The sequence below is a fragment of the Rhinolophus sinicus genome, linkage group LG01 (genome assembly GCF_036562045.2).
Source record: "Rhinolophus sinicus isolate RSC01 linkage group LG01, ASM3656204v1, whole genome shotgun sequence".
NCBI classification, from domain to species: Eukaryota; Metazoa; Chordata; class Mammalia; order Chiroptera; family Rhinolophidae; genus Rhinolophus; species Rhinolophus sinicus.
The window spans coordinates 55,228,243-55,243,191 of NC_133751.1; the positions used below are offsets into that span (position 1 = coordinate 55,228,243).

The 14,949-nt window shown below is 35.7% G+C and overlaps 1 protein-coding gene across 1 annotated transcript in view; it reads right to left on the reverse strand.

Moving 5' to 3' along the window:
• Positions 1-4,701: 4,701 nt before the first annotated feature.
• ATP13A5 (ATPase 13A5) overlaps positions 4,702-14,949 on the reverse strand; it is a 100,361-nt gene continuing 90,113 nt past the window's right edge. The window contains exons 28-30 of the mRNA XM_019723136.2: positions 9,209-9,297; positions 6,869-6,949; positions 4,702-5,388 (exon numbers count right to left, since the gene is read on the reverse strand). Of these exons, the coding sequence (XP_019578695.2) occupies positions 5,128-5,388; positions 6,869-6,949; positions 9,209-9,297 (431 nt within the window). The 3' untranslated portion in view covers positions 4,702-5,127. The remainder of the gene's footprint in view (positions 5,389-6,868; positions 6,950-9,208; positions 9,298-14,949) is intronic.

Sequence of the window (14,949 nt, forward strand, 5' to 3'; positions counted from 1 at the left end):
AGGGAAAGAAACAAAACCTGGGATGAATTTTTATTTTCAATACATCATTATTGTTCAAAATTCCAATGATGGATGGCAGGCTCTTTAATAAATTGCTTACTGATATTATCTCATCATTGAGCCAAGGAAATTTTTCTCCCTACTAGCATAGATTTGCTGTGGCAGCTTGAACAAGAAACGGTAGCCTTTTGACTGAGGCAGCAGAGGATCTTAATAAAATCACATTATATTTTATCTTCTACTATAAATATTATTTTCTTTTTTCCCAAGGGTGGCTATTATGTATTTGCCAAATGGAAGAACAGATTATTTGTGCTTTTAAAAAAAAATGATAAGAGCCCCAAATTGTTAGGGTTGACATCTAAATTTAAATTCCTTTTCTGGTGAGAAAAGAAACTGAGAAATTCAGCCTTTCATTAGGCAGTTTGAGGAACTTTGATTAACAAGCCATCTGAGGGTGCACTCCCATCTCCTTGCTCCTGTGTAGATGGGGGGGGGGTGAAGGGGTTCTTTGCTTCACTGTTTAAAAATCCAGTGATTTTACCAGAAGCGACTCATTTGTCAGGAGTATATGTCAAGCAAGAGTGGGCTGTTACTATTACCTATATTGTTCCCTTTGGATTTTGAGTGTTTCAAGGTTTTGACCATTTTAACCTTAGAAAGAGATCATTAAAGTAGGTTCAAGGTGCCATAGTTAGAAAACAGTATCCCATGTTACTTTTTAAGACTTTTCCTATAAGTCAAGGAGAGTCATGATTTTATTCTTGCACTTTATTGACCATGTGTTGAATGAGACAAACTACTTTTTAGTACCTTTCCGGTGGAATTCTTGTTGGCAACAACTGGGGGAAAACGGCTGCAGGTGTCCATACCCTAGGATTATGTCAGACTTTATAACATTACCATACAAAACACTATAGTAGCCAGTGACATCCTTCTTGTGACATTATTAAAAGCATGGCCCTAAAGGACAAGTTCAAGTAAATATTAAGGGGAATGTGCAATGAGGGAACTGGGAATATGGTGGATGAAGTAACTAGCAGAAGACTCAGTGAAAGAAAGACTTGGACCTATCAAACTGATTGAGATTTTACTCTGAGGCCAAAAGTACTCTATAATCTAATTGCAGGAAGAATAATGATAACAGAAGAGGTCATGTGCTACAATCAGGGCCAGTAGAGACCTTCTCTCTCTTCCCTGTTCCCTAACAATTCCCTTCCCTTTCTTATGGCACCAACTGTCTCCAGATAACACCAAAACTCTCTTTCCCTGATCCTGTGGAGAGGTATAAGTGTCTTTTACCAGATACCATAATTTAATAATACCCTTTCACTTTAATTCTAAATTTAGTTTCTTTTTTGTTTTATGTCCTATTCTCAAGTAATAGCTTAAAAAAAAAAAAAAAAGCACCTTTCTAATATTCTCAAATTAGGGTGAGATTGGTATCACTTTAATATGTTACTTTTCCCAAGGTATGTTTACCTTTTAATAAAGCATGACTGCAGAGGGGACAAATCTTAATACAAAGCAGACTTGGGTGTAGTGGAATTACACACTGGCAGGTGGGAGAGGGAGCAGATTTGGGGACAGATCTTCTGAGCATCCTCAAGTCAAATCTTTCTAGACAACTCTGAACTTCTCCACTCCAGAAGATAGTCCTTGCCATGCTGGCTAATATCACAAATGCACTTTTAAACTAAATTCGTGAATTCGTTTTTTACAACAACAGTGTTCAAGGCTCCAGTAGTATTCACCCTTAGAGGTAAGCTTACCAAGTTAGTCATCAATGTTCCCACAAAACTGACCACTCTGGTTGATGGGCACCTTCAGTTTGTCAGTTTGTTGTTCTTACAGCTGATCATTTGATACGCAGCCATGCTCATTGTGCTCTCATCAGTTTTTTTCCCCCAAGACTATTACATTTTCCTCTGAGCATACTTTTAACAAAGTCAAGAATAGAGTTCAACGTTATCATATTTCACCTGTAAAAAGATGTGTGAAATACAGATTATCACCTATCAGATACCAAACAGGACGTTGAAAAAACTAGGGGGAAAAAGGTTGTTCATTTATTGAATCAAGATTTTTAAAGACCTTTTTATGCTATTTAAATGTCATAGTGTGTCAACTGAATCTTCTCACTCTAAAGGTCAAATTACTGAATATAGATATATCAGCTCAAGAACCTGAGTTACTATATTTTTTATGGACATATATTTCTTAATCATAAGCTAAATATCTTTTTTATCTTTTTATCCATTATTAATAGCCACTACATTAGACACATTTTGAAAATTACCACACTCTAAGAGCTGTGCACCAAAGAAAAGGTTAAAAAGCAAATAAAATGTAAATATAGTGTTTGTTTTTATAGAAGTTTGCACTTATGCTGTTGAATTGTGTAACAAAATGTATAATAGTATTTACAGCAACAAATCAATGAAATGTTGAAAACACTTTTTCAATTCTAAAGATTTCAGAATTGTCAATACACTATTGAATCCATACATCACAGTGTTAGGCGCATAATTGGCCCTCATGGAATGGGACTGGTTACCTAATTGCCTATGAACTGTTAAAGATCTGTTATGTTTGAAAAATTAGGTTGATATGTTACAAGGAAAGCCTACCTTGTTTCCCCAAAAATAAGACCTAGACAGACAATCAGCTCTAATGCGTCTTTTGGAGCAAAAATGAATATAAGACCCTGTATTTATGATATGATATGATATGATATGATATGATATGATATGATATGATATGATATGATATGATATATGATATTATATGATACGATATATTATATTATATTATATTATACCCATCATATAATAAATACCGGGTCTTATATTCATTTTTGCTCCAAGACGCATTAGAGCTGATTGTCTGGCTAGGTCTTATTTTCAGGGAAACACGGTAGTAGGTAATATAAAATGTTCATTAGGAATAAATGTCCTCTCAAGTTCATTGTGGAGTTGATATTTTAAAGGTAATAATGTGCACAATATATTTGTAAAGGATGTACTATTTCTTTTGGTTGTTAATGGGCATCTAATAATTGACTTAGATAACAAAAAGATGTAATGGAATTTAAGATTGTTTAGTAGCCTCCTGATAATTGCCATGCTGTAGATAAAAACATGATGGCACCCTTCTGAAGGATTGTTTTTTCAAGATGAGCAATGTTGAGTTTGGGCCAACTTTTAGAGTTAGAAGTTGAGCTTTTCATGTATCAGTAAAAAAAGAGTAAATAAAGGTGCTATGCTTCTTTAAATGAAAAATACATTTAACAGTATATTTTATTACCATTGTGGGATCTATTCTGGACCTTCTAGCCCACTGGCCCCAAAACAATATATACTTTGGGAGATGCCGACTTCGGTAGAGTTTCTTTAGATGTTAGCTGTGCCCAAGCCAAGATTATATGCAATAAACAGAAACCTCCATCATTCTCCACTTCCACATAGCTCCAGCTTACTACAGTTACAGTTGAATTTTCTGAAGTAAATGTCAATTCTTGTTTTTCTTTTAAAACCATACAAAAGAAGCAAAATGAGGAATTTTGTGATCTTGGAAAAAGTTATGTACACAAATGTCCTTTGCAAGTAAATATAAAATTAAGTAAACTTGTGACATTTTATTGAGACAAGGTTTTTTTGTTTTTTGTTTTTTAATTTTATTTTATTAAATTTATTGGGATGACAATTGTTAGTAAAATTACATAGATTTCAGGTGTACAATTCTGTATTACATCATCTATAAATCCCATTGTGTGTTCATCACCCAGAGTCAGTTCTCCTTCCATCACCATATATTTGATCGCCCTTATCTTCATCTCCCACCCCACACCCCCCTCCCCCCTTACCCTCTGGTAAGCACTAAACTATTGTCTGTGTCTATGAGTTTCTGTTTCTCATTTGTTTGTCATGTTCTTTTGTTGTTTTTGGTTTATATACCACATATCAGTGAAATCACATGGTTCTCTGCTTTTTCTGTCTGACTTATTTCGCTCAGCATTACACTCTCAAGATCCATCCATGTTGTCACAAATGTTCCTATGTCATCTTTTCTTACCGCCGAATAGTATTCCATTGTGTATATATACCACAACTTCTTCATCCATTCATCTATCGAAGGACATTTTGGTTGTTTCCATGTCTTGGCCACCGTAAACAAAACTGCAATGAACATTGGAGCACACGTGTCTTTATCTCTAAATGTTTTCAGATTTTTTGGGTAGATACCCAGGAGAGGGATTGCTGGGTCATATGGCAATTCTATTCGTAATTTTTTGAGGAACCTCCACACTGCCTTCCATAATGGCTGCACCAGTCTGCATTCCCACCAACAGTGTATGAGGGTTCCTTTTTCTCCACAGCCTCTCCAACACTTGTTACTATTTGTCTTGTTGATGATAGCCATTCTGACTGGGGTGAGGTGATATCTCATTGTGGTTTTGATTTGCATTTCTCTGATGATTAGTGATGTTGAGCATTTTTTCATATGTCAATTTGCCATTTGTATATCCTCTTTGGAGAAATGTCTCTTCAAGTCCTCTGCCCATTTTTCAATTGGGTTGTTTGTTTTTTTTGTTGAGTTGCATGAGTTCCTTGTATATTCTGGATATTAGGCCCTTATCAGAGGCACTGTTTGCAAAAATCTTCTCCCATTCAGTTGGTGGCCTCTTTATTTGAGACAAGGTTTTTTGTTTCAAATTATTTTTTTACTGTAGATGAAAATAAAAATATATTGCTGAAACTTTCAAAGCTCAAATCCTTCTTCAGTTTTCCTTTCTTTTATTGATGTTCATACTATTAACTTCACTACTATGAAAAGTTGTGCATTTTAACCAGGATAATGCTATGTAATGTGAGCAAAGTTTATTAGAAGAAAGACAATAGTCCAAGCAACGTTTTTTTTTTTTCCTCAATGGTAGAGGATACAGTCAAAACAAGCATATTTAAGGTCCTTTGTTGCAAAGCTCAATACACTGAGAAATGTGCTCTGAGTCCTCAGATGGAGAGAGAACAGAAAAGGGTAGATTATCAACACCTCTCCACAGTGCTTTAGTTTCTGGGGGGAGAAAAGGGAGTGGGTGCTGTCAAGCATGTCCAACCACAACTCTGATTATAGTATGGTCCAAAAATGCTCTTCTGTGGCTTGGCGCCCCCTTTCGAGTTTTTCTCTTGGACGCTGTTCAGAGTTTTCATAGCCTTGGTTGATGTAGAATCCACTTTTACCATCACCTGAATAATCTGTCCTGTTAGTGGGAGGCCAGGTTGGGTCTTCTGCCAGCTTTTTTTGCCAGGTCTTATATTGACTTTTAGAGTAGAATCCAAATTCTTTTTTGATCAATAGCCAGAGCTCTCGATTTTGAAGGATGGCATCCTGGGAAATCAGGTGGAAAAAAACAAACCATCATCCACTTCCCCTGCAGTCAGGTCACTCCCCACCACACCCTGCTCCCCAGGCCTTCTTCTGAGGTGTGTTGCTGGGCAGCAACTTTTCCCTGCAATTCCCAAGTAGTGTAGCATATCCACCTGGGTCGTTCCCTTGAGAAGCAAGAGCATACTTGTGTTCACAGAAATCTACTGAAAGCTTCCAGCCTTTCATTTCCACAGGTTTCCTAGTTAAATCCTGGCTGATGATTCACTTAGAATTAGTTTACTGCCAGACTGAAATGATAACTAGGTAATATACTGAATAATGTACTCAAAATCAAGGGGAAAAAAATCACTGCTACCTGCCATATGTCACATGGAAGCTGCCAAATAAAGGCATGTTGAATGAATAGATGAACTCTAGCAATCAGATGGATTTTGTTTTCCATTTGAGAAGCTCTCCTTTCTCTGTGTTCACATGCACACAATTTTTACACATTTGTAATCATAGAATTGGTCAAATCTGCAATCCACTCTTGTTTATACTAGACTTTCTGTCATACAATCTGTAGCTACAGTCTTAATAATCATTTTAATGGTAGTGTAACATTTCTTCCAAGTTCTGTATATTTAAACAAACAGCATCTCTACTTTTGAACACTTGCGTCGAGTCTAATATTTTAGCACTCTAGATAATACTGTGATAAATACCTTCATACATGTAAGTTCTTTTCTCTTTTGGGGTAATTGTTTTAAATATAGTCTCAAAAATGGAATTCCTCAGTTAAAGAGTATGAGAAATTTTATGCTGATTGTATACAATGAGATATTTATGTGCGTATGTATATATAGCTATTCTATGTATTATATATTTATATATATATTCTTTAATTTGGTTCATCCGTTTTCCTAAGGTACTTACAATGTATTAATTTTTATTTAAAAATCTATCTTAAAAAAATAGTACTGAACCTTTTACTGAGTAGATAAAGTGATTTAGTGACACTCGGTATTAGAGAAATGCTATAGGAGAAGGCTTTCAAGGGTAAGAATCGACTAGAATGAGCAATGGCTTCCCTTCTCTCTTAATTAAGGAAGTCCTCCTAAAGACAGCTCTTCATTCCAAAAGGTCTCATTGAATTTTAGAGGTGGCAGTTCACCTGGTCTAGTCTCTACTAGATTATTGAGAATACTAGAAAAGTACAATGCCATGCCTTCAAGTGAGGCAAAATTAGAGTTAATTTGATGTGTTGCTTTCTATGCTACAGATACCTAGAGCATTTCTATGCAGCCTTCAAAGAATTTTCAGTCATTCTCCAAGGAATTTCCTCCCAAAAGAACATGTATAGTTTTTACAAACCCTTAATAACTACTACTATTGGGGACAAGAGTTCGCTCTAAAAAAAATGAGCACCTGTTGAGAATGAGCCCCTTTATTTGTTCATCTCCCCGGAAGAATAATAGGAGTCATATAGAAATTACTTTACCTCTACAAAGAAGGCCACACAGAATTGGGTGAGGCATGCCCCCAAAATCGAAACCCTCCATGATGTTATGGTTGGGAGGAACTGATAAAAAAGAAATACCACCATTAAACTTTTCATACCTTACACTTTGAAAAAACACATTTAATTTGTATATCTGTAACAGCTCCCTGAGCTTGGAGGGTAGGCATTACTTTCACCACTTTACAGATGAGAAGCTCAGTACATGGCCCAAGGACTCCAAGCCAATAAACAAATGGCAGAGCCAGAATTCACAGGAGAACTGACTGTCTCTTGGCCTGTGCTCCCTCCATTGCCTGATGGTAGACACCTAGGGAAGTGTGGCCTGGGCTGTAGATGGGACACTTGGAGCTTGTGTGTCTCTCTTCGTTTTTATCTTTTCAAATAGAGGGAAGAGGGTATAAGATTAAATTATGCATCTAATTATATTATTACTTCTAATTCTCTCAAAGCAAAGTCTACTTGGAATTTATTCTTTTGGTAAAATTGACCTACGTGTAAACATAAGGGGGGCAGACATTCAAGTTTGTTTTAACTGAAACGAAGGGAACATTTTCTGAGCAAATCTCCCCAGCCCTAAATCCAATGGCTTCATGAAAATAGAAGCCATCCAACCCACCTCCTTTTAGAAATTAAAGCATACATATTGACCACCAACTACACTTATTTCATAGGTATGAGAGCTACAACTCCCCATGGCTGCATCCATAGCATAAAAAAATAAATAGTCACACACAGCCTCCTTTCTGACCCTAAAGGATAGAATATGGATGATTGTGTAGAGGACTGAGCTGTCCTTCAGACTAAAACCACAGACTCTCCACAGCGTCTAAATGTTCGCCTTTAATTCTCATCCCTATTGTGATATAAGTTATTTCAAAGTAACACTTTGTGATTTTTACCTCAAGTTGAGAGAGCCTTTCTCGGGGTTGTGAAATACAACATACTGAGTACAAGGGTTATCTGGAGAAGGCTGTAAGATACGGCAGTGGGTCAGGTCCTCGCAGAGAACCCTGCCACCGCCCTGACCTGGGAGGTCTCTTCTCCATCCCTTGGCCTGGAAGGCACTCGTCACACTGCTTTGGAGTTATTTGCTTAGGTGATGGTCTTTTCTCCTACCTTCTGAGCGTGGTGATCACATTTTAATCATGGGCCAAGCACACTTTGAAGTTTTGTGTTTCATATATGACTGAATGGTCTAGGTTTTCGTTTCATAACTGCTTCTCTGCTCTCACACACAGCCATCCTGCCATTATCTAATTAACCTTAAATCCTCTGCTGAAGAACCTGCTCAGATAGCTTCAGTGACTCCCTGTTGCTTTCGGCATAAATCCCGACTTCACAGGCTGCCTTCATCCATCCATGCCTTCCTCATGCTCCAACACCTGCTGCCTCAGTCTGAGCCATGCTCCCAGGTGTTCTGCGAAACAAAGCTTGCTTTTGTGTTTTATCTCTGCCACCCTAATTCTTTTGCATTTCCAAGGCAAAAGAGATTCTTTCAGCCCCCTCTGTCTGTGCTTAGGCTGTTCTCCTGGTTGGGAATATCCCTACCTCCTACCTAGCAAAATCTAGCCTATCCTTCCAGATTCAGGTCCAGCTGCATCTCCTCCAGGAATCCTCCCATGACAGTCACAGACCACTATGTTCTTCCTACTTCTCTTTATATTTTCTTCACGCATGGAGGGCCACCTGGACAGCCTCAGGTGGCATGTCGTGATTTCACTCCAGTATCACTCATCTTCATCACAAAACTACAGATGGGAAGTCAAGAGTCAATTCTCCTCTTTCTTTATTTCTCCCACAGTGCCAGGTCCAAGAATGGGTTCTCTAACCTCTTATTAAATGTAATTTTAACCCATTGCACCCTGGATCAATTCATGCCCACTGAAATAAAGCTCCCTACAGTCCGTGTCTGGCAGACAGAACAGGGCTGGCTTATAATCTACTTTTTCTTACACCTCACAACTACATTATGAAGAATTTAGCTTATGTGCTTTTAAAAATTAAACTTGCAGAATTAGTTATTACATTAATAAATTAACGTTGTATTAGTATAACATAGAAGAATAAGGTATTTGAACATAATATTTCAGATGTGAAGAAGATAAATGTACCCCATTGATACTACTACTAATAAGAAAACAATCAGAGCCTAGCATATGTGAAATCCAAATATGTTATTTGTTCTTCTAGTAAATGGGAATAGCCTCACAATATTCAGTGGTCAGAGAGATGATGGCAATAACTGAATCACAAACCACAATGCAAATACGGTTCCACTGTACACGTGAGTCATGCCAGATGTGCATGAATGCCGCTTACCTCCATCCCACGGTATATAGCTTCAAAATCAGAAAACAGAATGAAAACTGTGAGGCCCAAGGCAGATATCAGCAGAAGTGAGAATATATCTGAAGAAACATGAAACATTATTTTTAGATGCTAAAGGAATGTTTCTCATAATTTGGCACACATTGCTGAATCAATTATCTCTGTTGGGCAAATACCGGATATAGCTTCAGATGTTTTGTTGTATACTCATATGTTTTAAAATATGTTCTAATGCTTACAAGACAAAGGTGATATCTTAAAATCTTCCCTTGAAAGGCTGGGTGTAGAAAGCTGCTAATAAATGTATTATGGTGAACTCCGTAAACGAGTTGCCTCAGCTGAGGATACCTGGGAGGCTGGGATATCCTGCAGTGACCAGCCCATGTAAGTGGTCAGCAGAGAGGCCCTGATGCTTTATCACCACGTGTCTAGTGAGTTGTGCACACATGGATAAACAATCAGTCCCCATGGCAGCACCCCTTTCTTCTTCATTGCCTAGAGAATAAAGTCCAAGGGTTTTCGATTGACATTCAAGGCTCCAATCAGCTTTTAATCTGATCTCTTATTGCTTTTCCTTATGTGCATAAAAGAGTTAAACCACAAACCTATTACTTCCACAGAGGATCAACACTTTCCAGCTTCTGTGCCTCTGTCCACAAAATACCCTGTGTAGATCATATTCTTCCTGTCTTGGCCAGTTCCAGTTTTTCATTAAAAGCCCAGTTCAAATACCACTTTCTCTTTAAAGATGCCCAATCCTCCCTTACAAAATTTTATTTCGTATGGTGTGTATCACACTCTGCTTTGCATGATTTTCATCTATGTATCAACTAGACTGTAACCACTTGAAAGTGACTTTGTATCTGCTTCTCTGGGGCTCTGAATTGTAAAAGTACTTGAGAGACTGGCATACACATCTGCTGGGTTCTCTCTCCCTAGCCTGCCCGAATTCCTTCACTTTAGGGAGCTAAACTTCCCAGGATGCACTCTGCCAGCATCACTGCTCATGCCTGCCAACCCCATCCATTCCTGTGCCCATCAGAGCTTTTAAGCACTTTTAGGATGGTACCTTATAAATGTGTTTGATAGCATCAGCAGCTTCGGGCTTAAACGATAGCATATAATTAGTGGTTCCATGATATAAATGATTCTTATAATCCTTGAAATTTATAAACAAACTAGGTTATTTTTATGCTTATTTATTCCAATGTTGATGATCTACTGGCCCCCAACTCTATATAGGTCAATACAAACCAGAAATCAGAGTCATCTGCTCCTCTACAGCAGACCCTAAGTTTTGAAGCCACCAGAACTCTGTTTTCACCCTCATGCACCTATACCTACCCTCTTATTCATCCAAGCCTCATTTATATATACTGTGTTTCCCCAAAAATAAGACCTAGCCAGACCATCAGCTCTAATGTGTCTTTTGGAGCAAAAATTAATATAAGACCCGGTCTTATTTTAATGTAATATAAGACCTGGCCTTATTTCAATATAAGACTGAGTCTTATATAATAAAATATAATATTATAATATAAAATATAATTAATATAATATGATTAGTATAGTATAGTATAATGTAATATAATACTAGGTCTTATATTAATTTTTGCTCCAAAAGACGAATTAGAGCTGATGGTCCAGCTACGTCTTATTTTCAGGGGAAAAACTACATGCAGCATCTCCCAGAAGAATTACCCAAACTTGCTTGGGAAGGATGTGAGGCAGAAAGAAGAAAAGCTGGAGTTGCATCTCTGAAAATAAAGCAATCTGAGCATCACAGAGATAAGAAAAACACAGGAAATGGCTATGAGGATTTTTCATTTACTTCATTGTTTCCAAGGTCCAGACACCCAGACGCTGGGAAGATGATGCCCCAAACGTCCATCCTGGTACTCATTAGCAACTGGGCTAAGTGCTGTGCCTCTCCCCTCACACTGTCCTCAGACTAGTGATCTGACAAGCAAGCCAGGCTAGTGCATAAATGAGCAGTGTGGAAACAAAATTAAAGGCTCTCTTCTTTAATTCAGCTGTGATTGGAAAATGTCATGAAGACCTGAAGTGAATGTTCCTCGGTTAGTCACTATTGATGAGGAAGCTTGAAAGAATGGGGTTCTGTTTACATAGGTGATTTGGGAAGACAAGTCCTGAGCAAGCCATTACAGATTATTTTCAGATAAAGAAAGGGTTATTGAATATTCACACCTGTTCCCATAAAAATTTAACCTGTGCTTTTTTTATATGTCATCATCACAAGTTTATCTTCTGTCAAAGGCTGTTAAGAAGGGTAAAGACTTTTCTATCAAATGAAAATAAAATTGCTCGTATATTTTAATAGTAGTTTCAAGGACTTTTGACTTGTAACCTTGAGAAAATATGATTTATTATAAGATTATTTTGGTTAAAATATTTGTTTATAAAACTTTTTTCATTTAAAATTATTAGTTATGTTTGACATACAGGTTTGAGTTTACCTAAAAGCTTTAAATCACTATAATGCAACTAATCCAGCTCTAATAAACTCAATTTATACAAAAGGACTTCGTAGCTACTATTCAAATTAAAGTGCTAGCTAATGTAACATATACTCATTGTAAAATATGTTTACAATAGAAAAGGATTATAAGAGATTAACTAAAACACAAAGCAGAATCTTGATTTGTTGTGACAAGAGCCAAGGTCATTATCAAATACTGTATTAAAATTTTAAAAATTATAAGAAATTCAGGAAGAAGTTTATAGCAAATATAAACTTAAAGGAAATCTTAGCTTGATCTCAAAATCTTTAAAAGAGCAATACAAAAAAAGGGAAGTGGGAGATGAGAACAGAGAAAATGTGAATACTATATTTGCTAAAAACTGGTTTAATATAGTAAATGTCCCTTTCTAATTTAGGAATAGGAACAAGACTTGATTTTCTAATATTTATGACTTAATTAGAAAATTAAAGATCAGAGTTTATGCCATATGATATACAAAACTGTATTAAATTTTCTGAAGCAGAAATTTTATAGTCTAGATTCTCTGATTATGACAATAAAACAAGAAATTATTAAGCAATTTAAATAAAATATCCCTCCTGATATACCAATTAAAAACAAAATTCTAAAAATCTGTGGGATCAAAAAGGAAATCAAGTTTTCTTGTAAGCTATTGAGAAAAAGAGTAATAAGAGAATAAAAATAAAATCCCTTTCAACTTGAATATTAAAAATCACTATTCTGAAAACTCGTAGGTCAAAGAGAAAATTAAGTCATAGTTAAAGACACATGAAAATATAAAGAATGCAACCCACACTACAATTGTGTGTCTAAAATGCTTTTATAATTTCATAAGAATAAAAGGAAATGCAAAAATTATAAAGTGAATCCAAACATTAAAATTTTTTTTCAAAGATAAAAGAGGGAAAAAGAATGGAAAAAAATTTACATTAGAAAATAGAAAGCGTACAGAATCAGACAGCTGGTTCTTTAAAGACAACTAGTAAAAATATAATTTTGGTAAAAATAAATGAAAAATATGAAAAAATAACACATATAAGTATTATTAGGAAGAGAAGACAGTGAAAGAGTTGTAGAAGGCATTAAAAATTATATGAAAATACCATCTAAAATCCTATGCGAAGGTTTGATAATCTCAATAAATTGAAGATTATCTGGGGAAAAAATACTGTTATTTTGAAAACAGTATAAAAAGAGGATTACTTAATCAATCTTTAATAATAATTCTTTTAAAAGAAGGATTTGGAACCAAGTGACTTTACTGAGTTATTGCAAATTGTCAAGGAATAGACCATTTTTATATATAAAATATTTTTCAGAGGAAAGAAAAATTTGAAGATTTCAAGTCTAATACCAAACCGAACAAAACAAGACACACACAAAAAATCAGACCAATCCCATATAAAATGTAGATATTAAAAGACTATAAAATTTAATTCACTAAAATTTATAATCCACCTCAAATAAGTAGGGTTTGCTCAAGAATATGATGACTTAATAATAAGTTTCTTTTATTTAAAGATTTAAAAGGGGGGATAAAGAAGAATAAGGGGTTCAAAGTTTCAGATATAAAACAAATAAGTCTTGGGGATGTAATAGACAGCATAGGAAATATAGTCAATAATATTGTGATAGCATGGTACAGTGTCAGATGGTTGCTGGACTTGCAGTGATCACTTCTTTAGCATAGGGAATATAATCAATACTGTGGTAACTCTATAGTGCCAGGTCGGTATTGTTGAATAATTATGATGTACACCTGAAACTAATGTAATATTGTATGTTAGCTAAATTATTTTTATTAAAATATAGCTAAGATACAACATTACATTAGTTTCAGGTGTACACCATTGTTATTCAATATGTATATACATAAAGAAGAGATCACCATGATAAGTCTAGCAACCATCTAACACTGTACTATGCTATCACAATATTATTGACTATATTCTCCATGCTGTAGATTACATCCCCATGAATTATTTGTTTTATACCTGGAAACTTGGACCTCTTATTCTCCTTCATTGTTCCCCCCTCTTTTTAATTTTTCAAAACAGTTGACATTTAATATTATATTATTTCAGGTGTACAGGATAGTAGTTAGACATTTATATATTTTAACCAGTGATTAGTTTAGTACTAGTTTAGTACTAAACTAGTACGAAGAAGTGACTAGTTTAGTACCCACCTGGCACTATACATAGTTATTACCTATACTCATATTCCCTGTGCTTTATTTCACATCCCCATGACTATTTTGTAACTACCAACTTGTACTTCTTAATCCCTTCACCATTTCAGCATGTCCCCCACCCCCCATCTATCACCCCGATAAATCTAGTACCCTCTGACACCATCTATAGTTATTACAATATTATTGACTATATTTCTTATACTATATCCTATATCCCCGTGACTACTGTGTAACAACCAATTTGTAATACTCAATCCCTTCTCCTATTCATGTGCCACCCTTGTATTTGGCAACCATCAAAATGTTCTCTTTATCTATGAGTTCGTTTCTGTTTTGTTTGTTTGTTTGTTTTGTTCTTTATATTCCACATGTAAGTGAGATCACATTGCATCTGTCTTTCTCTGTTTGACATACTTCATTCAACACAATACCCTCTAGGTGCATTCATGCCACCACAGATGGCAAGAACCCCATTCCCTTCCATGGCCGAGCAATATTCCATTGTATATATGTACCATCTCGTCTTTATCCATTCTTCCTTCTATAGACACCCAGGCTGCCTCCATGTCTTGGCCATTGTAAACAATGCTACAATGAACATATATATGGATGCACATGTCCCTTCAAAGTAGCATTGTGCATTACTTCAGATAAATACCTAGAAGTCAGATTATTGGGTTCTTCTGTCTCTTGTTATAGTCTTTATTTTAAAATCTATTTTGACTGGTATAAGTATTGCTATTCTAGCTATTGTTGTTGTTTCAATTTTCATGAAATATCTTTTTCTATCCCTTCACTTTCAGTCTGTGTGTGTCTTCGATCTAAAGTGAGTCTCTTGTAGGTAGCATATGTAAGGATCTTGTTTTCTTATCCATTCAGTTACCCTATCTTTTGATTGGAGCATTTAATCTATTTACATTTAAAGTAATTGTTGATAGATATGTAGTTATTGCCAATTTATTATTCATATTTTCCACTTTTTTCTCTACTTTTTCTTCAAGAAGTCCCTCTCACATTTCCTGTAACACTGATTT